The 24,666-nt window shown below is 50.0% G+C and overlaps 2 protein-coding genes across 6 annotated transcripts in view; one reads left to right on the forward strand and one right to left on the reverse strand.

Moving 5' to 3' along the window:
- Positions 1-8,812: 8,812 nt before the first annotated feature.
- ISL2 (ISL LIM homeobox 2) lies at positions 8,813-13,864 on the forward strand. The gene is made up of 6 exons (XM_061181874.1): positions 8,813-8,870; positions 9,719-9,908; positions 10,190-10,452; positions 12,286-12,569; positions 13,181-13,348; positions 13,748-13,864. Exons 1-6 carry the CDS (start codon positions 8,813-8,815, stop codon positions 13,862-13,864), a joined length of 1,080 nt encoding a protein of 359 aa, XP_061037857.1.
- A 6,808-nt stretch (positions 13,865-20,672) lies between these two features.
- The window catches only part of SCAPER (S-phase cyclin A associated protein in the ER), a 473,441-nt gene continuing 469,447 nt past the window's right edge, over positions 20,673-24,666 (reverse strand). For all 5 annotated transcript variants that reach the window (XM_061181876.1, XM_061181877.1, XM_061181878.1 and 2 more), the window contains 2 exons: positions 23,249-23,300; positions 20,673-20,968 (listed from right to left, as the gene is read on the reverse strand). In XM_061181876.1, the coding sequence (XP_061037859.1) occupies positions 20,865-20,968; positions 23,249-23,300 (156 nt within the window). In that variant the 3' untranslated portion in view covers positions 20,673-20,864. The remainder of the gene's footprint in view (positions 20,969-23,248; positions 23,301-24,666) is intronic.

Genomic DNA, 24,666 nt, shown 5'->3' on the forward strand with positions numbered 1-24,666 from the left:
TGTGGTTGCCTGTGCCTTCCTGAGTCTGGGTCCATCTTCCCTAGAGCGGATCCCTTTAGGGCCTGGACCATTCAGTGTGCATCAGAGTCTGCCTCCTGCACTGGCCTGGCTCCACCTCTTGCCCCCTGTAACGTTTAGTGAGTACTTGGTGCTGAACTTACCAGACTTTAATCTCTTCTCTTCCTTGCTTTTTATAAGCTGTGGGCACCAGGATTCAGCTGAATGAGATTCCTACAACAGCAAGAGGAGTGTTATTATTTTGTTCTGAAGGTCTTTACAAGCATAAGGCATGTCTAAAGTGGCTATAAATAATTTATATTGTCCATAACTCAAGCTGATCAAAATAGACCTCATCACAGTGATGCGGCAAAATCTGGTACAAGCTGCTTTTCTGCTGCCTCCAAACCAATTACACATTCCACGCAGATGAAAATCTGCCTGGATTCCCTCCCGAATCGGATTAATGCCCCATCCGCAATCACATTAATCACAATCTGTCCGTGATTAGACATTGGATAATCCCATTGGACAAGAGGTGACAACCCAGATTCTATTATCTCATTTATTATCTATTTTTGGAATTTGCTGGTAACTCTAGCCTCCAGAAGATGTTTTGCAGTGAAAGAGGCTCCTCTGTAGATTCTTTTGAAAAACTGTCACTTCATAGGCTTCAAAGAGAGCCAAGCACTTGGTGTTATTTATGATTCCTATTTTGTTTCCAGGTGATGAATAGACAAAATAGGACACAAGTCTGTGGTCTTTGTTATGAGAAATACACACGCACATTTAGCTTCTTACAAATGTGTGTTGGAAAGAATAAAAGACATCCTTCAGAACCTTTAAAAGATTTGGACAACAACTTTCTGAAGGGGCATCCTCACGTTTGCGATATATGATACTTCCTTTACTGTTTGTTTTAGTATCATAAAAGTGAGCATCTATGATTGGTAAAGGAGCCGTAACTGGCCCCAAAAGTCTGAAAACCTAAACCCACACACATGCACACATTTGTGCAGGATGGAGGACCTTTTACAATATTCCATTTTCCTGCTGGAAGGTCAAACTGAACTCTGATAGCTGATTGTTCCTCTCATTTGCATCTAGAAATACCGCTCAAGGGACTTCCCTGGTGGCGCAGTGGTTAAGAATCCACCTGCCAATGCAGGGGACACGGGTTCGAGCCCTGGTCCGGGAAGATCCCACATGCCGCGGAGCAACTAAGCCCGCGCGCCACAACTACTGAGCCCGTGCTCTAGAGCCCACGAGCCACAACTATTGAGCCCGAGCACCACAACTACTGAAGCCCACGCGCTAGAGCCTGTGCTCCGCAACAAGAGAAGCCATCGCAGTGAGAAGCCCGTGCACCACAACGAAGAGCAGCCCCTGCTCGCCGCAACTAGAGAAAGCCCGCGCACAGCAACGAAGACCCAACACAGCCAAAAATAAAATAAATAAATAAATAAATAAATAAATACATTTATTAAAAAAAAATAAAAAAGAAAAGAAATACCGCTCAAGGGAAATGCTAGGACCACATGAGTTTGGGCAACGCTGACATCGCGCCCATGTTCTCAGACCCACGGGTGCTGGAGCATGGCAGAGAAAGCCCGAAGTCACTCCCACCCCAGAAGGACACAACTCACAAAGCAGGATTGTTCCCCACAATATTGGTGTCTGTATCTCAAACCAGATGTATTTTTCAATATCTTTAACAAGTAAGTTACAAGTGAGTGGTATTCTTTTCCTCCTTCTTCCCTTCACCCCATGGAAATGTTTGCGAGCAACTGATCACCAGCCACCCCTCCCCCAAACCAGCCTCCCTCCTGCCGTTTCTAGGTTTCTAGGTGGAGAGAGGAGCCCGCCAGAGGGTTTCTCCCTTCGTCCCCTGCCCCCCCTCCTGACTCACGTCCTTGTTACCTCTTGCCTCGCTTGACTTACCCACGTGTTAATCTTCCCACAGCACAGCTATGTTCTTGCCATTTTCCCGTCTGAATCTCTTCAGCACAACAACAGGATCCTGGAGGGTCTCCTTTGCCAAGAGAATCCCTCATACTCCTCAGTGGAAGTCTGAGGCTTCCCACTGTCTGACACGAGCTTCCCTTTCAGTCTTTCGCTCATGCTGACTCCTCTGTGGGAGTCCAGCCCCACGGACCTGCCTTGGGTGGCTCCAGGGGTCTTCCCTGTCTCTACGGCTTTGCCTGTGCCAATGCCCTGATTCATTCCTGCCTCTCCCAGCTGCTCACACTTTCCCCAAAATGCACTCAACTCACTCATCTCCTCCCTCTGTCTTCGAGACTGTTACCTCTTCCAAGCAGACCTTCCTGCTCCTTTTCTGCTTGGAAGAATCATACTCATCCTACAGGGCTCAGATGATTTGCCGTGGGCTCCAAGAAGCCTTTCCAGTCATCCCGTTCTGTGTTCCCTCCTTGGTGTTCCTGTTGCAGCTCTGGTTCTCAGCTCTGTGGTAGCCCTCTTCCCAGTGCTGACCCTAAGTCAAAGGTGAACAAAGCTGGACACTAGGTAAAGTGGCAAGGACACACTTTAATTAGTAATATCTATTGCAACAGGGAGAAGAGTCCCGCATGAACCGAACTCAACTTTGATTTGTACGGAGGTGATGGGAATTTTAAAGGGAGAATGAGGGAATAGGGAGGGGGATGAGTGGGGGCTCAGAAGAGTCAGCAAAGTGAAAAATTATAAAAGGCAGAAATCAGGGGTTGGTCTGTGAGAAATCCATCAGGGTTTGCTAACTGGTGCTTATCCAAGGTAGGCTCCTACCCTCCCACAGAGGTTGGGAGACACTGGCCCTATCTTAAGGTGTTGGATGGAACAAAAAGTAAATTCTTTCAGCAGCCTTGAGCTTTTTTTCAGGCAAGCACTTTAAGCGGGCTGGGGTCATCCTAGGGATGTGGCCTTGAGGCGTTATAAACTGTGTTAGTGTTTTGCTCAAATCTTCATAGGCTAAGACAGAGGTCTAGTTGAGAAAGCGCTTAGAGGAGGCTGGCTAAAGTTTGATCAAGGAGAGACTCTGTGTCACCTACCATCATCTTCCTCTTCTCTCCACTGGGCTGCCTTGTTTCAGTGCAGGCACCTTGTCCAACCAGGGCCCCAGCCCCAAGCCTGGCCCATTTGGCAAGAGGCCGGCCTCTCTGCAAAATCACCCAATCCTAGTTTGGTTCATCTATTCCTTCTGGAGCTCAGTCTCTCCCTCTTTCCTTCCCTCCCTTTCTTTCTCATTTTGCCCAGTATCCAGATCTCGGCAAGGGGAGGGATAGTGACAGAAAAAACCCGAACCCTAGAAGGTAGGCCCTGTGAGGCTGCAGGCTGGCAGAAGCAGCCAGGAATGCCAGTGCCCTGGGTCAGACTGCTCAGGACCACTCCCAGGCCACACTGAGCCAGCTGGGGTTCCCCCTTCTGGAAAGATGGGAAAAATGCAACTGTCCCAAAAGCCATCAGCACAGCTCCTTCCTATTACCCCCTCCCTTCCTGAGATCTGGGCTTGGCGGTTTATCCCTGTGGCTACCAGGGTGTGCTTTGGAAAGAAACAAAGGCTCCCATGTGGTTTTTTTTTTTAAAGGGTTAATTTTTCTCATCCTTCTGTAATGACCATACTGATCCCGCAAGGAAAAGAGTGCTAGAGACTGGGTTTCTTAATACAGAATGACCCTGGCATATGTCCACTATAAACAAAGTAACAAACAAACAAATAAGTTCATTCCCATCTGGATAGACTCAAGTAGCACAAGTTCATAACTAGTCTCATGGACTAATGGGCTTGAGTCTCAGTCCCACCTCTTACTAGTTGTATTAACTTGTGAAGGTTACTAATTTATTCATTTCTGAGCTGCTGGAAGATGGTAAGAGGACCTGCCTCAATGCCTCAGAGGCAGAGCTGGCTTCATGGGATGCAACCGGTACAGTCCATGGGGCCCCATGCTTGGTTTCATGCTCTGCCATTGCCGTCTTGAAATTGTTACTAATTTTTGAGCGAGGGGCCCTGCATTTCATTTTGCACTGGTATCTGCAAATTTTGTAGCCCATCCTGCCCTGTGGGTTGTTGGGAGCTTTAAATGAGACCTTCTACGATTGCTTAGCCCAGGGCCTGGCCTGCAGCAAGTGCTCAGTGAATGTTAGGGAGGGAGAAAGGGGCTCAGGAAAGAGGGAGAGGGACACGGCAGTGTCACTGGATACTTGTTTGCTCCAAGGAAGTTGGTGGGGGTCAGGCAAGAGAGCCTGGGGAGAGAGGACAGGCTTGGATATCGGAGGCCTGGAGTCTGATTTGCCAAGTTTCTTCCTCTTCCTGGGCCTTAGTTGCTGTCTCTGAAACATGGTGCCCAACTCCCCCAAAGTCGAGCTCTCAGAAGCCTATGGCGGTGATGATGGGGATGCTGAGACCCTTTCTGGCCTATTCTGTACAATGTCTCCAACTGCCTTTGGAGAAGAGTAGAGGCCAAGGTTGTGGGGTGGGGGGGGGGATGGAGGCAGGAGCCAGAGGAGGAGGCCTGGTCCTCAGGTGGGCAATAACAGAATCCCATCCCAAAGGACTCCAGCAGGAAGACCCCTGGTCTGGGTCGGGGGACCTGGCTTCCAGCTCCATTTCTGTCACTTATATGCTAGATGACAGGTCATTGGCCCTCAGTTTCCTCTCTGATACTCACAGTGGGTTAATGCTCCCATCACTAGCAACAGCTTCCTTTGTGCTGGGTGGGCACTATGCCTGTGACATGCCCTTTGTGAGTGATCCGGAGGCAAGATAGTGTAATGATTCCACCAGCAAGCTCCGGAGGCAGGGAGCATGGCTCAAATCCTGGCTCCACCAGCTTTGTAACCTGGGACAAATTACTTAACATCTCCAAGCCTCAGTGTCCTTATCTGTGAAATGAGGATAATTTTAACAATAGTAACTCCTTCCTGAAATTGTTGTGAGCATACAGGCAGTCATGTGTGTGAAGGTGGCCCCAAGTGAGAGTCCTATATGTTAGCCATGATGATGATGATGATACTGAAGATATAGGTTAAGCCCCACATTCCTCCCCACATATGCATTTCCACGACAAATAGGAGACAAAACATCTCCAGGCAGGTAAAGCTCTCCTGAGTGGGTAAGAACAGGAAGGCGGTTAGTGGGGAAGGAAATGGAGCGTGTGTGTGCACATGTGGGCCTGTAGGAGCTGTCTGGGGGCTCTGAGCTTGAGGACGGGCAGGCTGGGTGAGGATGACCACCTCTCTGGGCTGCAGATTTTTCTCTGTCAAACAAGGGTCTGAAAGAGAAAGTCTCCAAAGGGTCTTCCAGCGTTTTCGTCCTAGAGTTCTGGAAGGAAGGAAGAACAGAGGATTGACTAAGCAAAACTGTAAAATAATAAAGCCTGGTTTGCTTTAGGTGACCTGGCCTGCTTTGTGATCTGCTCCTAGGCCCTGGCCCCATGCCTAGTGCTTTCCTGCTCTTTCTTTCAGGACTCGTTCCCAGGGTAGGAGCTGCTATCCCTGTATCATGAATGACCACCTGTTCTGTGATTTCTCAAGGATTTCTGCACAGTAAGCCTATCTTTCAGGGGAATTGTGAGTAGAGTTTAAGGCAGCAGAGATGGGGTGGAGGAGGTCTGGGGAGAAGGAATCCAGAGAGACTTCTTTGTGCTTCTGCAGTCTTCCCAGGAAGAGGGTCATAGCCGGGGCTAGTTTTATGGGATAATACAGAGCTATGGAGCTCAAGCTGCTATTCCCAGTAAGGATAGAGAGTGCTCTAAAGCCCAGGAAAGGAGGCTCCCAGATCTCCCGTGTGCTATAGCCCGGGACATGGAGAAGGGGACCCTGGGAGCAGCCAGGAAGCAGAGAACCAGGGCAGGGCCAGATCAATGGTGCCTTGTGGCTGTGCCAGGGGAAGAGGATTTTCACTTCTCTCACTCCAGTGCTGGTCTCCCAAGGATGGCTGTGACCCAGGAGACCCACACGGAGGGATCCTGAAACTGGTCCGTGGTTTTACAGCTCCAGAGAAGTGAAACTGGTGAGTGATGGAACCACACCCCTGTGGGTCTTCAACCGCACAGTGAAAGAAGCAAGGGAGATGGAGCCAGGCAGACCTGCTTTGAATGCCAGCTCTGACCTACCCTGTGACCAGAAGCAATCATGTCACCTCCCTAAGCCTCAGTTTCCTCACGGATTAAATGAGTCTAATACTACCCACCTCATAACATTGTGGTAAAGACCTAATAGGCTAATAACAGGGGCTTTGCACATGATGGAGACTAAAGAAATATTAGTTCTTGACCCAGCTAGCTACCTGACATCCCAGGAGAAATCACCATCTCCCCCCTCCTCCCTAATAGGGTCTCAAAGAATTGGCTTTTTTCTGGTAAGGAGGAATTTCTCCTCTTGGCAGGAGAGTGTTAAAAGTCTGGACCTAGGATTCCAACCCAGAGCCTCCCCATCCTGGCCGCCTGTGCCATTGAGTTAATTGATTTGCTTGCTCCTAGTTGGGTGCTGACAGTCTGGCCAGGCCCAGAACGGCTGGAGAGAGAGGCCAACCGGCCAGGAGCACCTCCTAGTTCACCAGGGAAGCACACCTACCACAAACCTCCTCCCCATTCTGAGACAGCACCCAGATACACAGACATCATTTGTACCCAAATTCTGCACTCAGACCACACTTTCTGATCCTGCATCCCCACAGGAGACACACACAGAGCAAGCACACATGGAAATGCACAAAGAAATCATCAGATGACACACACACAGATATACTTAGACCTCCCCTCCACGCCCAGAGGCACGCAGGCACTGCACACAGGAAAGGCACAGCATACATAGAGGCTCCCAACACAAAGATACAGCCATGATTGTGATTATCATAGTTACCATGTATTGCACTTATTACACTCCAGATATTGTTCTAAGCCTTTTCCAGAGAATGCTTTAATTCTTACAGTAGTGGAGGTAGATATGATTTTTATCCCTCATTTTACAGATGAGGAAACCGAGGGTCAGAGAAGTAAAATAAAATGCCTGAGGTCACAGAGTAGCCCGGTGCAGACATACCCACCCATACCCGCCCCCTCGCTCCTCAACCGCGTTTATTTTCATAGACAAGCAGCATTGTGCCCACCCCGACATGCTCCACACACACTCAGGGTGAACGCTGTTTGGGCACTAGTGGCCAAAGACACAAGAAATGGCCTGTTGGCACAGCGGCTGGTAAGCTGTACTGAAGAACCAGACGGGTGAGAAAGACCAGATGTTCCAAAGGTAGTGGCGGTGGTTAAAAGCCTTACAAGACCGACGGGGCCACCACGTGAAGCGCTCAGCACAGCGCTGGGCGGCGGGCCATCATCCAGTAGTGACTTCAGTGTGCGCTGAGGGCCTAGCCCCAGCTCTGCGCAAAGCCTCTCCTTGCGCGCTTGGCTGCACCCATTTCCCGGCGAGCAACCCAGAGTGTGAGGCCAACCAGCCCTAGGTTTTTAGCAGAAGGGCCGCCGAGCTCGACCGCGCCCTCAGGCCGACTTGGGCCGGGATCTGGGGTTCCCGTGGAGACATTTTATTCCCAGGCGCCCACCTGCGTCCCATCGCGCACCAAGTTCTTGGTACACCTTTTAATGGGAAAGCAACGACAGCCACCATGGTTGGATAAATGTTATTTATAATTCATGGGCCAGTTTTTGGACCCTTTCAAACAAAACCCACAGAGATTTCTTTGAAACAAAAATGCCTGGACTCTGCTCAGAAGTCGCGGGTTTTCTAAGGAACGACAAGCCGCTACACAGATAGTAAATTACCCCGCGCGCCACATTTGTTTCTGATTATTTGCGTTGCAGTTGGTTTGTGAAATAAAACAGAAGAGTTTATAAATATCATTTATTCTGGAAGTGAGACACACATTCGACCCCAGCCTTGTTCCTAGAAGGAGCTGTGCTATTCGAGTGGCGAAAGAATGGGGGAGTCCGTGTCAAATTACACTCCCGCCCCAAATGCAAGTCAAGGCTCGAATCTGGATCCGGTGATCGTCTTCGGATTCTGCGTTCTGGCGTTACCCACCTAACGCTCCAACTGGGAGAAGTTTTCCACAGGCGGACGGGTGGGGAAGTCTAAACAGAGTTTATCCAAACCCTTAACCTCTCTCTCTAGCTTGGACCCTGAGAACAAAGGCGCCTGAGAGGAGAACGGTGACCGGCTGGACGGTGAAGGTCTTGTCCAAACAGACCACCCTTCCCCCCCAGCTCTCGTCCTAAGAGAGTGGATTTTTTTTTTTTTTTAATGAAACAAGGGAGCATCTAAAGGACAGGCCCCCCTTCACTCCCCCAGGTATCCATCACCCTGCTTGAGCGCGCCTGGGGAGACCGCCACGCAAGTCCAAGAGGAAGCTCAGAGCTGCGGCGGCCGCAGAGACAGCTCAGCGGTGACACAAGGTCCAGCCGGGATAGCCCGACCCAGCGCCAGAGTGTGGATCCTCGTACATTTCGGGGGAGGGGGCTGCGCTCCATTGTTCACTCTGGGCCAATCAGGGTTGGCCCATTTCCTCCCAGCCAATCCTCCGTCACCCCCGCCTTCCACCCAACCTACCCCGCCCATCAGCCCCCAGGTCCCCAACACCTCCCCTGCATCCCCAGCGGGTCTGGGGAAGCTTCGTGACGCCACAGGTCCCGCCCCCAGCTCCGGCCACGGGCGAATGCGTGCTGACGTCATGCTGCGTGAGGGCCGGTGCGGAATCGCTCCTTCAACTCCGCGGGGCAGGAGGAGTTAGTTAGCAAAAGAGCCGAGGCTGGGCGCGCGACCTTCGTCCTTCTGCCCCTGGCCGCACGCTTTGCGCACATCTTTTTTCTGCATGGTGGATATTATTTTTCATTATCCTTTTCTGGGTACTATGGGGGATCATTCCAAGAGTAAGTCTTCCAGTGTGTGTGTGCGTTGTATGTGTGTGTGCTTAATATGCAATATTTCTAATGCAGAAGAATGTTTAGTGGATTCTACAAGTGGCTTACATTTGACAGGACACTGGGAGAGAAAAAAAGAAAACGAATGCATTTTCCTGCAGGACCGCTTATCCGTTGGAATCCTGTTGTTTTAGTTTATAATTAAACACTCTTTCTCAAGCCTGCTAGGCTGACCTCAGGCTGTGAAATCTGCTTCTGTTTTGCGCTAAGGCAATAGGTTTGATTTAGGGATGTGGGGTTTTTTTGTTTGTTTGCTTGCTTGCTTGTCTTTCGGCCTTTCAAATAAGGAAGATTTCTCTAGCTTGATCTGGGATATTTAAACTAAGAAATGTCAAAGAGGATGAACGGAGACTCCGCCGAAAGCTGATGTGTCTGTGTTGGGATAGGAGGGAGTCGCTGTGAGAGGGAGTGTGCGGACGGCAATGCCGGAACATCACCGTCCAGTATTGATAGTGTGGCGTCCGCAGGGTTTAAATGTCTATTGACTCTTTCTTCTCACTGACTTGTTAGATTTTAGTTACAAGATATATCGATAAAACGCCTGTGTCCAAGTGAATGTGATAGAGAAAAAAATCGGGGAGGGGGGTGGGGGGAGACAGAAAGCCTTCGCAAATTCAGAAGATTTTGTTTTTTCGTTTCCAATTGTCTGGACCTTTGGAAAGCCTATTTCCTTTTTCTTGCGGTCGCAATTCTTGAAAGAGAGCGAGAGCGCCAGCGGGTTGGGTTGGGGCTGGAGCGGCCTCGGCCGGGGTCCGGGCAGCCAGGCCTGACGCGGGACCCGCGCCCTTCCCCGGCAGAGAAGCCCGGGACGGCCATGTGCGTGGGCTGCGGGAGTCAAATCCACGACCAGTTTATCCTGCGGGTGTCGCCCGACCTCGAGTGGCACGCCGCCTGCCTCAAGTGCGCCGAGTGCAGCCAGTACCTGGACGAGACGTGCACGTGCTTCGTGAGAGACGGGAAGACCTACTGCAAGCGGGACTACGTCAGGTGAGGCCCGCGAGAGCCCGGGCTGCGCCACCGCCCGCTGGGGCCGGGGCTCGAGGATGGCGGGCCGCCCGCGCGCCCCGGCGCGGGGAGAACGCGGCCCCCACCCCGAACGCGTGCCGCCGCGCACCTCCGGGCCTGGGAACCCCCCGAGGGCTGGTCCCCGAAGCCTCCCTCTGGGCCACAAAGCGTCCTGGGCGCGCGTGCCCGGGGTGAGTAGCAGCCCGGCAGGCGAGGCCGGCCGCAGGCCCCGTGCTGACGCCGCCCGTGCCTTGCGCCCGCAGGCTCTTCGGCATCAAGTGCGCCAAGTGCCAGGTGGGCTTCAGCAGCAGCGATCTGGTGATGCGGGCGCGGGACAGCGTGTACCACATCGAGTGTTTCCGCTGTTCCGTGTGCAGCCGCCAGCTGCTGCCCGGCGACGAGTTCTCGCTGCGGGAGCACGAGCTGCTCTGCCGCGCCGACCACGGCCTCCTGCTCGAGCGCGCCGCGGCCGGCAGCCCGCGCAGCCCCGGCCCGCTCCCCGGCGCCCGCGGCCTACATCTGCCAGGTAAGCCGCTTGCGCCCGGTACTGTGCCGCCGGCTCGGGAGTGAGTTCATGGGTGTGTGTTAGTAGCGGGGGTGGTTGTGATCGGACGAAAAGTTGTCACTTGGGTGTATTTCCGTTTGCCTGCAGTGTGGGGTTTTCTGGGTGAGTGCAGAACCCTGTGTTAGGAACGCGGCTGAGTGTGTGTTCGTGTGACGGGGAAAAATTGCTTGTGGGTAAACGTGAGCCGGGATTGTGTGTATGAGTGTGCAGAATAGTGGGGAATTGTGTTCTCCGTGATCAGGAACAGGAATATGTGGAACACAGTAGTAGGAGCAGGAAGGTGAATGACCACGGGGAATCTGAAGTGGTGACTTTGTCTATGGAACTTGTACTCGGAATTTCAAGCAGTATGTGTGTTGTCAGAGAGAAAAGATAGGTTTGCCTGGGGGTATGTGTGTAAGGAATACAGTTCCCAGCCTAGAGGTGGGTTCAGCCAGCCAGAAGCCCACCCGTAAAGACAGCTCTGAAGGCTAACCACTCAACAAAGAGCTAGTGTCTGCATTTGTCTTTTGAGGCCCAGTTTGATGAACAACTTAGCCGAACGTTTCTCGGTGGGGAAGGAGTGGACGTACAGTGGACTCAGGGATCATACACCTCAGGGGATGCTCTGGGTCCTAATCAGGAGATGCCCAGAGTTGGGTTCTAAGTGTGTGGTGACCGGTTAGGAACAGTGACTCTGGCTGAGCAGTTACCAGCAAGTAGCCACGGACCTGAAGCACCAATCTCTAGACTAGGCTGAGCCTCTGGGTGCTGTGTGCTTGACGTGCTCCCACTTCCTCTGGTCCTCCCTTTATTCCCGTATAGAATGAGAAAATTGGGCTAGATGGGCTATTTGTAAATATTTATCCAGATCTAGATATGCCCGGAAGGGGATATAAGTTGAAACAGTGAGACTTGTATCCAAACCTGGTTCAGATGGGAGTGCGAAACAGGATGAAGCCAGTGTTGAGTGCACCCTGGTCTCGGGTGTCGGAGGGGCTCCCTTTTGTTTGCTGCGGGTTGCGGGCCGCGGGAATCCGGCCCTAAATACCCGATTCTACTTAACTTGGGGTTGAGAGAACCCAAGGCCGAGTGAGGAAAGTGCCAGCGGCTGCGCGCGGGCCGGGAGGGCAGCCGCTGGGCCAGGGAACCTGGAGCCTTGAGGGAGGAGACCCGGCGGGCCGAGGCCCGGGGGCTGGCAGAAAGGAACTGTTCCAGGCCCTGGAGGCCCACTCGCGCCCTGTGGCAGGTCTTCGCGACACACGGCCTGGCCCTGTCCGAGAGGCCTCTGAATCAGGGAGAAGGGCTCTTGGGGGCCACCCGGGAGCGGGAGACAAGCCCCCCAATTCCGAGGCAGCGCGGCGCTTGGGGTCCGCGTGGGTCGCCTTCCCCTTTCCCCCTCCAGAGTCCCGGGCGCGCCTTCTTCCTCTTCCTCTGAAACTCCGACTTCTTCCGGAGGGCTTCCCTCGTCCCGCGGAACCCACGCGGGCATTCCTAGGGTCTGGTAAGTGGAGGAAGCACAGCAGGGGTCGGCCACTCCCGTCCCGCACAGGCCTAGCTCGGAACTCCCACGCCCCGCTTGCGCGCTGGCGAGATCTCTGCGGGGAGCCCTGTGGAGGAACTAGGGAACGGACGAAAATGCACACTTTTTTCCGGGTAGGGCGAACAGACGGAAAGGGAGACAAGACGAACAATAAAACGAAATAAACGGAATAAAAGAGAAACGAAATCGGGCCCCGGAGGACTCGGCCGCCGCGGGGCGGGGCGCAGGGAGAGTGAGTGGCGGCCGCTCTCTCATCTCTCGCTCCCTTGCAGACCCGGGATCGGGCCGGCAGCCCTCGCTGCGCCCGCACGTGCACAAACAGACCGAGAAGACAACCCGCGTGCGGACCGTGCTCAACGAGAAGCAGCTGCACACTCTGCGGACGTGCTACGCCGCCAACCCGCGGCCCGACGCGCTCATGAAGGAGCAGCTGGTGGAGATGACCGGCCTGAGCCCGCGGGTCATCCGCGTCTGGTTCCAGAACAAGCGGTGCAAGGACAAGAAGAAATCCATCCTCATGAAGCAGCTGCAGCAGCAGCAGCACAATGACAAGACGGTGAGAGACTGGGAGCTGGAGGATCGGATCGGGTGGAGCCTCGGGTTCGCGCGGCGGCATCTGCGTGCCCATTTCTGGGCCGGCTCTCGGGAGATCCAGGGGGAACTGGACTCTCCAACAGCGTGTGTTGGTGCTTTCAGAGCAAGGCTTACCTTGGGGTTGAAGGCTTCTTAATTATTGTATTCGAGGTCAGGTCTTCCTCAGTTCCAGCGGCAGACCAGAATTGGGGTCTGGGGCGTAGTTCGGAGCTCAAGGTGGCATGTTTGCCAGAGCCAGCAAGTCGGGGCGGGTTGTGTCCTTCTCTCAGCATGACTCGGTTTGAACACTTTTCCTCTGCAAACCTGGAGAGGGATGGGAACGCAGGCCTCGCGTTCGTTCCCTTGCCATGTTGGCTTCCAGCACTGAGGCTGGCCTATGGTGGCTGTTTTTGGGCCCGAGGAATTTGCACTGGAGAAGGCGGGCTCACTCGGCTGCGGACAAGCGTATGCCTCCCCTAAACCGTTTCAGGCTCCAAATCACGTGCCAGTGCCTGGGGCCCCAGTCTCAAAGATGGCGGGAAATGCAAGACCTAATTCGAGCGTCTTCCACCCTCTCTTCTGCTTGTCCCGCAGAGCCTGCAGGGACTGACCGGGACGCCCCTGGTGGCGGGCAGCCCCATCCGCCACGAGAGCGCCGTGCAGGGCAGTGCAGTCGAGGTGCAGACGTACCAGCCGCCATGGAAAGCGCTCAGCGAGTTCGCCCTCCAGAGTGACCTGGACCAACCCGCCTTCCAGCAGCTGGTGAGGCCCTGCTCTACCCGCCCGGAACTCAGGACTCCGGGGGAGGTGGGGTGGATTTAGCCACTTAGCCAAGGTGGTAAGGGGTGGGGGGTTCTCAGGGGATGAGGGGCTGGGGGGGTGGTTGGGGGGAGGTGGGTAGCTGCAACCGCACTGGCTCATTAATTCGCTCTAAACCAGGTCTCCCTGGATTAAAGCGCTCGCAGGGGAGGTCGAGGGATTACCCAACCCGCAGCCCCGCCCTAAACCCCTGCGTGCGCTTGGGGACCTGGCCGACTTATCCAAGGGCCTGCTCCCAGCCGGTGGCTTGTCCCCAAGGGACACCTTTGGGAGTAGGTGGCCCGGGAAAACCAGCTCGGGCGCTTCTTCACCCGCTCCTTCCCGGTGTCTCCGCTGCCCCAGGTCTCCTTCTCTGAGTCTGGCTCCCTAGGCAACTCCTCCGGCAGCGACGTGACCTCCCTGTCCTCGCAGCTCCCGGACACCCCCAACAGCATGGTGCCGAGTCCCGTGGAAACGTGAGGGGGACCCTTCCCCGCCAGCCCGCGGACCTCGCATGCTCCCTGCATGAGACTTACCCATGCTCAGGCCATTCCAGCTCCGAAAACTCTCTCGCCTTTGTAATTATTATTATTGCTATTTAAAGAGAGAGGACTGAGAGAAGCGGTCGGGATAGCCAAAAGCGCCGGGACGCAACCTGCTTTCACCAGACTGGAAAGCCCTGCTCCGAGGACTTTTCTTTTTACAAAACCAGAATTTGGGTTTACTAACGTTAGCTCTGCCATCTCTTCTCCCTCGCTCGGCGTGGCCGCCGCCGCTCTATTTCCGCGCCCCCCGGCCCACGTACCCACTTGTGCGTGGAGAACGCGCAGGTCAGGTCCCGCGCCGGCCCAGCCCTGAGCTCGCCCACGCGGATGCGGGCACCTGCCGCCACCCGGCCCCGCGCTCCCAGGTGGCCTCGCCCCGCCTCTAGCGGGGAAGAGGACGGGGCAATCCAAAGGAACAGGCACTCAATCCCCCAAAGCGCATGATTGCCGGAAAAAAGTAGAAACGAGACTTTCCTTGAAAATGTTTTAAATTATCGGTCGACGGAGGACAGAGTGTGTGAGCCTTTGCCGAACAAAACGTAAGTTATTGTTATTTATTGTGAGGACAGCCAGTTCATAGTGGGACGAATATTTTGATCTTAATAAAAAAAGATAATAACCCGATCGATGCTGCTCCTGTGTGCTGTTGGTGCAGCGGGAGGGCTGGACGAAGGCAGGTTGGGGTTGGGGCTTGTTTCAACGAAAATGAGGCTCAGCGCAGGGCCCACCGCTGGTGCCCGCGCCTCTCGCGCCACTGGCCCGCGTGCTCCCGCGCCAACAGGGGCGGGCCCGGCGGGGATTGGGCGCCGCGCGGGGGGCGGGGCTGGGTCCCTGTGCTCCGTGCGCCCCGTGCGGCCCAGCGAGGCCCAGCGAAGCGTTTGAGCGCCCAGGACCTCCCGGAATCCTGCGGGCTCCCTGTTGGCTTCCCGTTCGCGGCAGAAGCCTGCGGGGCGGTGGGGTGACCCCGTTTGGGCGGGGAAACCTGCGATGTTCCGATGGCGGCCGTTTGGCTGGCTAGGGCCAGCGTTTCCGTCTCAACCTGGCCTCAGCTCCTGCAGCCGGACCCAGCCTGGCGTCCCTCAAGGCCCCCTCGACCCTCGCTCCATTTTCGGCCGGGTGCACTCGGGCCCCCCCTGCGTTTCTTTTCCCGCCGGTCTGGAAGCCCGAACCCCCAGCGCCGGGCGCCTCGCCCGCCTGCCACCCGGGCCCTGCCGCCGAGCAGCGAGGCCAGCCCGCGCGCCCCGGGGCGAACAGGGGGGCCTTGACGGCTCGTCCTCGGCGCTGTCCCCAGAGTGGATGCGCGACGTGATCAATCCCGCTGCATTTATTAATTCCCCCGTCTAGACAGAGGAGAAGGCCGCGCGGCGGCTCCTTATCTGCATTTGGCATCACCTGCAAGCGATACACTGAAGGAGCCACAACAAGCCCCCGCTAGGATCGAGGCTGCCAGGGAAAATAAGTCCACCCAGAACCAGTCTGGCGTGTCCTTGGTTTATTTTCTTTCCAGACCCGAAAAGCAGGGGGCGGGGGATGGCCCGGGTGGGAGGGAGCTGGGAATGGCCCCTGGATATGCCGTGCCCAGGTCACTTGGTGTGACATTTCAAACCCCTGTGACTTGTTTTCTTGAAAACTGGCTTTAGTGATCGCAGGAAATAACCAAGAGATACTGAATCTCCAGCAGGCCCCCGGGCAAGCACAAAAAACCGGGAGGCTCAGGTTTTACCCTTCACAAATATTTAACCCTTTGGCAGCCTGGGGTAATTCTTTTCCCAGACCAGTCCTCTTTTGGTGGACTCAGAAAACTGCCAGCCTGCCAGTGATTCCACTACTCTTGCACAATCTCTGGCATTGGGTTTCCTTGTCCCTCCAAGTTAAAAGACCCTCAAGTAGCTCCTTCTTTGTCCAGGAATTGTTTTGAAAGAGGCCATTGCCCTTACTGAGTAGGGGATAGTTGCAATCTTAGCTCAGGTAGCTCCTGGTAAGGAAAAATGTGTCTGAGGTGGCATCTGTGGTCGCTGGATAGAGGAATCGATGCTTTCTGTTGAAAAGCCATGGGCTGATTGGATGGCCAGAGGCTGCTGTAGGTGTTTCAGCTGAACTGATGGCAGAATTCCATCAGCGGGTTTCTCCCCTTCCCCCCCCCATTAGAGATGGGAGGCTGGAAGACTGGCTGGCAATTGAGGAGGTGGGAAGATCGGGCCACATTTATATTTTACTTCCTGAAAGTCAAGGTGATGCTAGCACAAAAATTAAAGAGAATCTTCCCCTTCTAAAGAATTTAGGAAATGGTGCTGCAGACTTAGAGATAAGGGAAGAGATATGTAGGGTTAATGAGGACCAGCTTTACTCTCAAGTGCCCAGAAAGTGTTTTAATAATCAGGGTTAGATTCTTTGAGGGTTCATTCCCTTAACTTAGATCATTCCCTCCCAAACAGAACTATAGATATTTCCCTTTACCTTCTGGCTGGCCATTGGATTAGGGGGCTAAACTTCCAAAAAATCGTACTTTCGAAAACTTTTGATTTATCCAGAATATTGGGTTTTGTCATTTTTAAAAAGGAGATAACAGGTTCTTGAATTTAAAAAATGTCGTTAATGGTTGTTGTTAATTAGCTCTGAATTTTTGCTTTGAACACACTGCAGTATTTTAATGCTACAAATGGAAACATCTGCCTATCTAATTACAGTCACCTCTTCCCTTGCCATCCATAGATCAAAAATCTAATTCCTCTTTTTGATATTTATATGAGTGTGTCTGTTTTTGAATATTGGGAAAGTATCCAGATCATGGTGGTTACTGTGTATTAGGATACCTGTATCTATGTGTATTGCTGTGTAAGACATCACAAGCTCTCCTGTAGTTTGTTGCTAGCCACCCAAAGGGGCGCATCGTTTTCCTTGTGGGTTTCCAAGGAAAGGGTTTGACTCTGAAGCCTTATTACAGTGGTCCCTGGTGAGGTGTCAGATCTATGGTTGGTTAGTTACATTAATAAATATCAGTTTTACTGGTTCCTAGGTCATCTTTAAACATCTTCTGTAATACAGTAGGGATTTCCTTGTAAATTAAACTACCTGTAACAATTACAAGTGTTGTATTTTATGCTTACTGAGCTTTTAAAGTGAGATACCCAGCTGTGTAGTTAAAAAAGTCAGTTCAATCAAAGAGGCCATAGAGGGGAAATGGGAGTAAGTTATTTAACTAGAGTCACCTTAGAATAAGATTTTCTCAGTGGATTTATCTAATAATTTGGATAGCTCTATGTAATTGAGGCAGAAAGGGATTCCCAGAGATGGAAAAGTTTATGGCTATTACACCACAAAATTTAATACATATTGAAAGGCTGCACAATTCTGGGAAATTCAGAGTCCCTGTGGCAGTATTCCCAACGAACTTTAATTTTTAATGGGTTGTGGAACAGAAATCAGCCTTTCAGTTTTGAATATGAAATAGCTTAAAGCTTAGTTTTGTCAGAGCTGCAAATACTGGGTTTAAATGAGACGTTGTCTGATTGTTCTCTAAAAAATGTGAGATTCTGCCGCTGCTGTCTGGGGGAGGACATAAATTGCCACACATTTAGTTAGCTGTCTTTTCCCATACAAGTATTCACCAAAGAGAGCAAGAGAATTAGTTGACTAGCAGCATGCTGGAGAGGGGAAACAATGAATGAATAATAAACGATTTGCAGAGGAGTTCCCAATGGACTGTGATAAAAGCAGGAAATTCAGAGAGTTTATTAAGCTGATGTAGGGAAGATTAGAGGCTTTTAAATATGGGTCTGATTGATGTAAAGGTAAACTTTCTTCAAGATACTGGGATTCAGTGCAATAACGAGGATTGTGTGACCAATTACAGACTAGCACCTTGTTGATGGAGACTGTGCATGGAAGATGCAGATAAATGGAGCTAGGCTGAGAGCAGTAATGGGAGCGGAAAAAGGGCACAGAGAAATACTCCATTGGGATCCAGATGTGGAGTGGTGTAGGGGGAGTGGTTCAATTTATAAAGCAAGTTTGGCGCCCGGCAGAAATCATGCCAGAAAGGCTGGAGTGCTAGGTGAGGCCATCTTTTGGATCGGGGCACCGCCTGGTCCATAAGGTCAAGGGCTCGTGAGAGAGTGGGTCAGGGGGTGAGCGGAGGGGCAGGAGTTCAGGAAGGCTGAGCGATTCCTCAGTGGGAAACAGGATATTCAAGGCGGTGGTTTCAGTGTGGAAGGCAGGAGACCCCAGTGTTCGTTCGGGGCGTGGGAGCAGGGAGAGGGAAGTGGAAGAAGAGGGATGGTGAGGAGTAATCCCTTCCCAGATTATTGAGACCCAAGAATTAAGAAAGCTTGGCAAGGAGCTCTGGAAAAAATGGCCCACGTGCTTTTCTTCCTGGGGAAGGAAGGAAAGATGGTAGAAGAGGCGAGGTCCGGACCTAGATTCAGGGTTCGGGGGTCACAGCGCCTCCAATTGCCTGTAGGGAGGGAGAGGCTCCGGAACTCGGCAGAAAGCGGCATCCTGCTGGGCGTCCGGTGTGACGAGCCCTGTAGAGCTCCGGGAAAGCGAGCTGCCGCCTAGAGCGGGAAATTCGGTTGGGCAGCGGCGTTGGGCCTTCAAATGTCGCTGCCGCCGGACCTCGGGCGGCTTTTACCTGTTTGGCTCAAATTCTGGGCTCTAAAGCCCGGGCGAAATTGTTACTTTTGCTCCGACTGGGCCCTGTCGCATCGTCAGGTTTACAGGCTGGACCCAGCAGAGGCTTTTCTCTTCGGCCCAGCGGGTCCACCTGTGGTCCCTGAGCCTCGGGAGACCCGGGACGTGGCCCCCGCCCCAGGAGAAAGCCAGTTGGTGGCACTTGTCTCCGCAAATTGGAACAAGATGTGCCTGCGCTCACCTGCGCGCGGTGCTCTCCCCACCCCGGGAGAGTTTAGAAGTAGTAAAACCCAGGGGAGTTAGAGCTTAAATCACTCTGGCCCTGCGGAGCGCACAATAAAGGAGGGAACTTGAGACCTACAGAAACCGCGCGGGTCGGGAGTCACAGGAGCCGCCAGGCCCGATCCTCGCAGGCTCCCCAGCCGGGTGGAGCCGGGGTTTGTCTCAAACAAACCCTCTCCCCTCCCGGACGAGGGGGCCAAATGAGACCATTCAATTAAATGTTTAATTGCGAATTCTGGTATGGTTTCTGGAAGGTTAATCACAGCTGTCTCAATTATTTATGGCTTTTTGGCAAATTTCCGACCAGATAAGAAGTATATTCTATTGTGAAGCGTCTTGCAGGAAATCTGATAAAGATTTGATTATTCCTTTCAGCTACAAGGATTCTGCGTCCACGCCCCAAGACCCGCGGGGCAAGCGGGATTTGGGAACTCCTCCCTTGGTTGGGGCGCCCCGGGCGACGGCGGGTCGCGCATGGAGCCGGCCGCCGACACCTGGCTCCCGGGCCCTCGGGCAGCGGAGAAGCCCGGGCCGCCGTCCTGGTGGAGGGCGCGGGCGCCAGGGCCCAGCCCCTCGGCCTCCCGGGGGCGCGGCGCTCAGCCCGCCGGCGGCTCGAGGTATTTCTGAGCGCGCCTTGGCGAGGGTCCGGGGTCCTGGGTCCGGCGCCCCGGGCCGAGTCGCCGCCGAGCCCTGGGAGCGGCCTCCGCCGAGGCGGCAGGGACTTCCCGAGAGTCAGTCCCACTGGCCTCGGAGCCGCCGTCCCCGCCCCGAGCCCAGCCGGGCTTCGGCCCCGCAGCCCGAGCGCGCGGAAGACGCCGGGTCCCGGGCGGCGGAAGTACAGAGCGCACTGGGATGCGTTCGCTTTTTCTCTTTTTTTTCCGTTTGAAATTGGATCTCTTTATTTTCTATTTGCAAAGGAGTAAAAACAGCATATACAAAACTCGGCAGCCTTGTGAGGCTCCAAAAAAAGTGTCCTGAACATTAGGTAGCTAAGTTTGCTTTCAACAATCCGATGAAACTTCTGTATTTTCCAGTCCCCTCCGCCCCCAGTCTTGAATCTGATACGTATTAAAACCATTTTTTTCCCCCGACCAGATCTTTTTTCTTGGTAATGTTTGATCCTTATCTGACAGAAATTATTACCAATGTCACTCAGTGACCGGCTTAGCACTGACCGTTGGCTTAAGGTGGAGAAACGATGAGAACAAGATATGAAAAGGTCAACATCTCCTGGCAGACACTCCTCCCGTTCAGCTGTGAGCCGTGCACAGGAGTTGAAAACTTAAATTCAGAGCCCTTGTGACCGTCTGTTTTATTTTTACTTCGGTTTTCATTGCAGTTATTTGAGAAAATACTTTAGGGTGATTCACTATGGTTGATCTTTTTGGATCCCTAATTTTTATTCTGGAGAATTTCAGTTCAGCGATGCTATTTCTATAGGAGACTCTCAGTATTGGCCGCTAGGAACGTTTAAGCAGACCAACGAATATAATGCTTTAAATTCATTTCAAATAGCCCCCAAAACATATTATGTAATTAGAATGTAAAACTGTTATGTAAACATCTTTTACTCAAACCTATAAAAGGGAAATTTAGAGCAGGTTAACTTTTAGTAAGTCTTTAATTAAGATACTTCCGGAGTTGGAATTAACGTTTTTCTTTCAAATTTGTATTGCTTTAACAAGAAAAGTCATCATTGCAAACAGAATAAGTTATTTTATTACAAGAACAAAACAGACTTGCTAATTTTATGTCTAATTTTACCCACATTACAAATGCAAAGAATATATTATCATAGGATGTAAGTTACCAAACTCCAAGATATTGTGCATAAATGAAATAAACTCAACTTGCAGAATTAGAAAGAACATTAAAGTATCTACAGTCTTTATAAATAGTGCAAAGTATATACCATATCTACAGAGTATAAACATGTGAAAATGAACTTCTTAAGGAACAGTTAGAATGTTTGATCAATTTAAAATATTAATGAGGGTACTCAAATATACAACCAACCAAAACATTTATTTTTTCTCTTTTTTTAAGAAAAACTGTCGAGCTTCTTCCCAGGCCTGCTGAGGAAATCTGTTAGCCAGCTCAAGATAGTCTTGGGAACCAAGACATTTTCCTGAGAGAGGAAAAAAAAGAAGAGTAAAATTAAAAAGAGTTAAATTCTTCAAAATTTAAGAAATGAAAATTATTTTCATATCTGAGTACAAAATGGAGACATACTCTTCAAATAAATCATGATGCAAATTTAAGTAAAGGTAACTCATCTATATCTATCTATAGTATAAAATATATAATATATATTTTAATCACAATCTATTTCATGCTTCTAACCTATTCAGACATTAACCCCTATGTAAAACATTATGAAAAACATTGGTTTTGGACTCTGGAGTAAGAAAATAAGTAAATAAGTATGGTAAACAAAATAAAGTGACAGTCATGTATTCCATCCTTAAGTTAGCCTTGAAAGGCTAAATCTGTATGTAAACTTTACATTTATTTTCTAAAATAGTCTATTTAATCTAAAACATGATTTTAGTTTAAACATAACTTTAAAAATGCTCAGATCTGGCATTCAGTCACCTAACAAAGCAGAGGGAACTATCAGGAGCTTTACTGGCTATTGAAACAAACGATCTCATGGCCGGTCAGTCATCTAGCAGCGAGTATTTGAAAAACAGAATTCTTCCTCAGCAATAAGAATGTGGTGCTGCCAGGAGCTGCTTTACACTTAGAACTTAGAGGTTCACCTGGGCAATGAACTCAACATCTTGAAACATCGTGAAACATTTTTGGGGGATTTAATCTAAGCAAAAGGGGAACAGATGTCCAAGGTGCAAACTGGCAACTTAGTGTGGCATCAACATTTTTTAAAATCAAGTAAGCATATTATGAGCTGTCACCAGTAGAGTGATGACTTTTTCTAAGCAAAGCAGAGAACAGTTCCCTATTTGTTGTTTTGTGGATTAACCCATAGTAAATCCACATTGGGGAAAGCATGAAAGTCAGAGAAGATGGTCCCTTGGAAAAGGAAAGAAGGTTGAAACCAAGCAGACAGAGTCAGCCCCTGGGACTTCGCCTGCCAGATAGGCAGCAAATTGTGACTCATCCTTATGTCAGGAGAAAGAGGAAGATAAAAGAATGTCTATACTTCTTACTCGCAAAAAAAATTGCTGTACAATTAAAAATAAATACATTAGATTTTTCTAGGCATTTTCATAAATTCAAAATTTAAAACATTGTTTTGTAAGGTATAGTAACAAATTATGCTGATTTCTCTCTAGCCTCCAACAGCTTAAAAAAAAAATGCTGTCACTGAGTCAGGGCAGAAGTGAACTTGCACACTAATGCAGGCTTAGACAAATGGTACCAACTATGATGTTGACTTGAATTTCTAAAAAGGGGCATAGCTTTCTGTTTACTTCTCTGAGTGCCTGAGCCAATGAAACATGACATTTTTTCATGATATTGTTACAGTTTTAGTTATATTATCTTTTATGTACTTTTCAACACTTGCCCACTATAAATAATGTGTGTGTGTGAGACAGACAGACACACACACACCCCCCAGGGTGACCTCCCCTTCTCCCAAGTAAGGGCTACTGAATGGGTGCCCCATAGGGTTTTGCTGGGAGTAGACTCTGGCCACTTGAAAGACTATCAAACTAATGGAAGAATTGGGGAAAATCTGAATTAAGGTCTCATTAATCAGAGATGCTGTCACGAGAGCCAGACAAAGAGCAACTTGTACTTCTCAATTACAGTGTGGGTAGCAGAATATTTCAAAAAGTAAAAATGCACTTTAAAATTCTACATCTCAGCTCTGATCACAGGACTCACCTCAGCAGGAATACTATAGGGAAAAAAACCTTGTAAATCTTTTGGCCCCTGAACTGTGCTGTGCTCATCTGATGGCTTTTTCGTCATGTAGAACAATTTCACACTTCTATTTTCAATAAAAAATTCAAGTACTTGAATTTAGGGGGATGTATGGGCTACTATCAATGACGATTTTATTCTGAACATGGAACCAAATGTATGTGATTTCAGCATTTATGTGATAATGTAGGCCAATATTAATGATCTGATTGTCTCTTGTATTGCAAAGTAGCTCTTTAGTAATTATTCGCCATTTATTATACCTTGCATGAGGTGAGTATAAATTACATAAAGACGTTTTGTGCTTTTCTTTTACTTCCATAGATTTCTCTGTATATTCTGATGTACTCATGCTTGATGACAAAATCAATTTCTTTATTCCCTGAAATATATTTGTTACCCGAATCTCAAATATTTTAGGTGATGTAATAAATTGATTTCTCTAACAGTTTCAGAGGGTTGAGTGAGAAATGTCCAGCTAACAAACACATGACACTTAATTTCAATAGAGACGTACCTTTGGGCTGATAAGACTGAGTATCTGCCTGACCTGGAGTCTGTGCAAAATCCTGTGTGAAACGAGAAAAGTGTTTTTTTAATACCAATGCTACGAACAGAGAATTTTGCTGAGCGTGGCTTTAAAAATGCTTCTGAATTCTGAGGCAACTATTTTTTTTTTAACATCTTTATTGGAGTATGATTGCTTTACAGTGTTGTGTTAATTTCTGCTGTATAACAAAGTGAATCAGCTATACGTATACATATATCCCCATATCCCCTCCCTCTTGCGTCTCCCTCCCACCCTCCCTATCCCACCCCTCTAGGTGGTCACAAAGCACCGAGCTGATCTCCCTGTGCTATGCAGCTGCTTCCCACTAGCTATCTATTTTACATTTGGTAGTGTATATATGTCAATGCTACTCTCTCACTTCGTCCCAGCTTACCCTTCCCCCTCCCTGTGTCCTCAAGTCCATTCTCTATGTCTCCATCTTTATTCCTGTCCTGCCCCTAGGTTCATCAGAACCATTTTTTTTTTTAGATTCCATATATATGTGTTAGCATATGGTATTGTTTTTCTCTTTCTGACCTCCTTCACTCTGTATGACAGACTCTAGGTCCATCCACCTTACTAAAAATAACTCATTTTCATTTCTTTTTATGGCTCAGTAATATTCCATTGTATATATGTGCCACATCTTCTTTACCCATTCATCTGTCGATGGACACTTAGGTTGGTTCCATGTCCTGGCTATTGTAAATAGTGCTGCAATGAACATTGTGGTACATGTCTCTTTTTGAATTATGGTTTTATCAGGGTATATGCCTAGTAGTGGGACTGCTGGGTCGTATGGTAGTTCTATTTTTAGTTTTTTAAGGAACCTCCATACTGTTCTCCATAGTGGCTGTATCAATTTACATTCTCACCAACAGTGTAAGAGGGTTCCCTTTTCTCCACACCCTGAGGCAACTATTTTTGCATGAATAGTTTGGAGCCCAAATATAAAAGCTGAAGAAACTGACATTATGTAATTCAGGTTCTCATACGTTTAAATCAAATAATGATGACTCAAATCTTGCTAAGTATCACCAGGGGCCAGGTTGTTGCCTCCTGTGGAAAGTACAACTTTGTTTTATATCTAACAAACTGAATTCTTTAGCCAAATACTGTCTTAAAATATTGACAGATTTTTAACATTTTAAAAAGCACAACTATAAAAGCCCTTACGTATTCTGCAGCTATATCTTTTTTTTTAATTGAAGTATAATTGACATACAGTATCATATTAGTTTCAGGTGTGCATCATAGTGATTCTGTATTCATATACATTCCGAAATGGTCACCATGATATGTCTAGTTATCATCTGTCACCATACAAAGTTATTATATTATTGACTATATTTTCTATGCTGTACATTACGTTCCCATGACATTTA

The sequence above is a fragment of the Eubalaena glacialis genome, chromosome 2, assembly GCF_028564815.1.
Source record: "Eubalaena glacialis isolate mEubGla1 chromosome 2, mEubGla1.1.hap2.+ XY, whole genome shotgun sequence".
Lineage (NCBI taxonomy): Eukaryota > Metazoa > Chordata > Mammalia > Artiodactyla > Balaenidae > Eubalaena > Eubalaena glacialis.

Coding starts and splice junctions, on each gene's coding strand:
- ISL2 (XM_061181874.1), top strand. CDS start 8,813: ATGGTGGATATTATTTTTCATTATCCTTTTCTGGGTACTATGGGGGAT. Junction 10,453..12,285: donor CCGCGGCCTACATCTGCCAG/GTAAGCCGCTTG, acceptor GCTCCCTTGCAG/ACCCGGGATCGGGCCGGCAG. Junction 13,349..13,747: donor AACCCGCCTTCCAGCAGCTG/GTGAGGCCCTGC, acceptor CCGCTGCCCCAG/GTCTCCTTCTCTGAGTCTGG.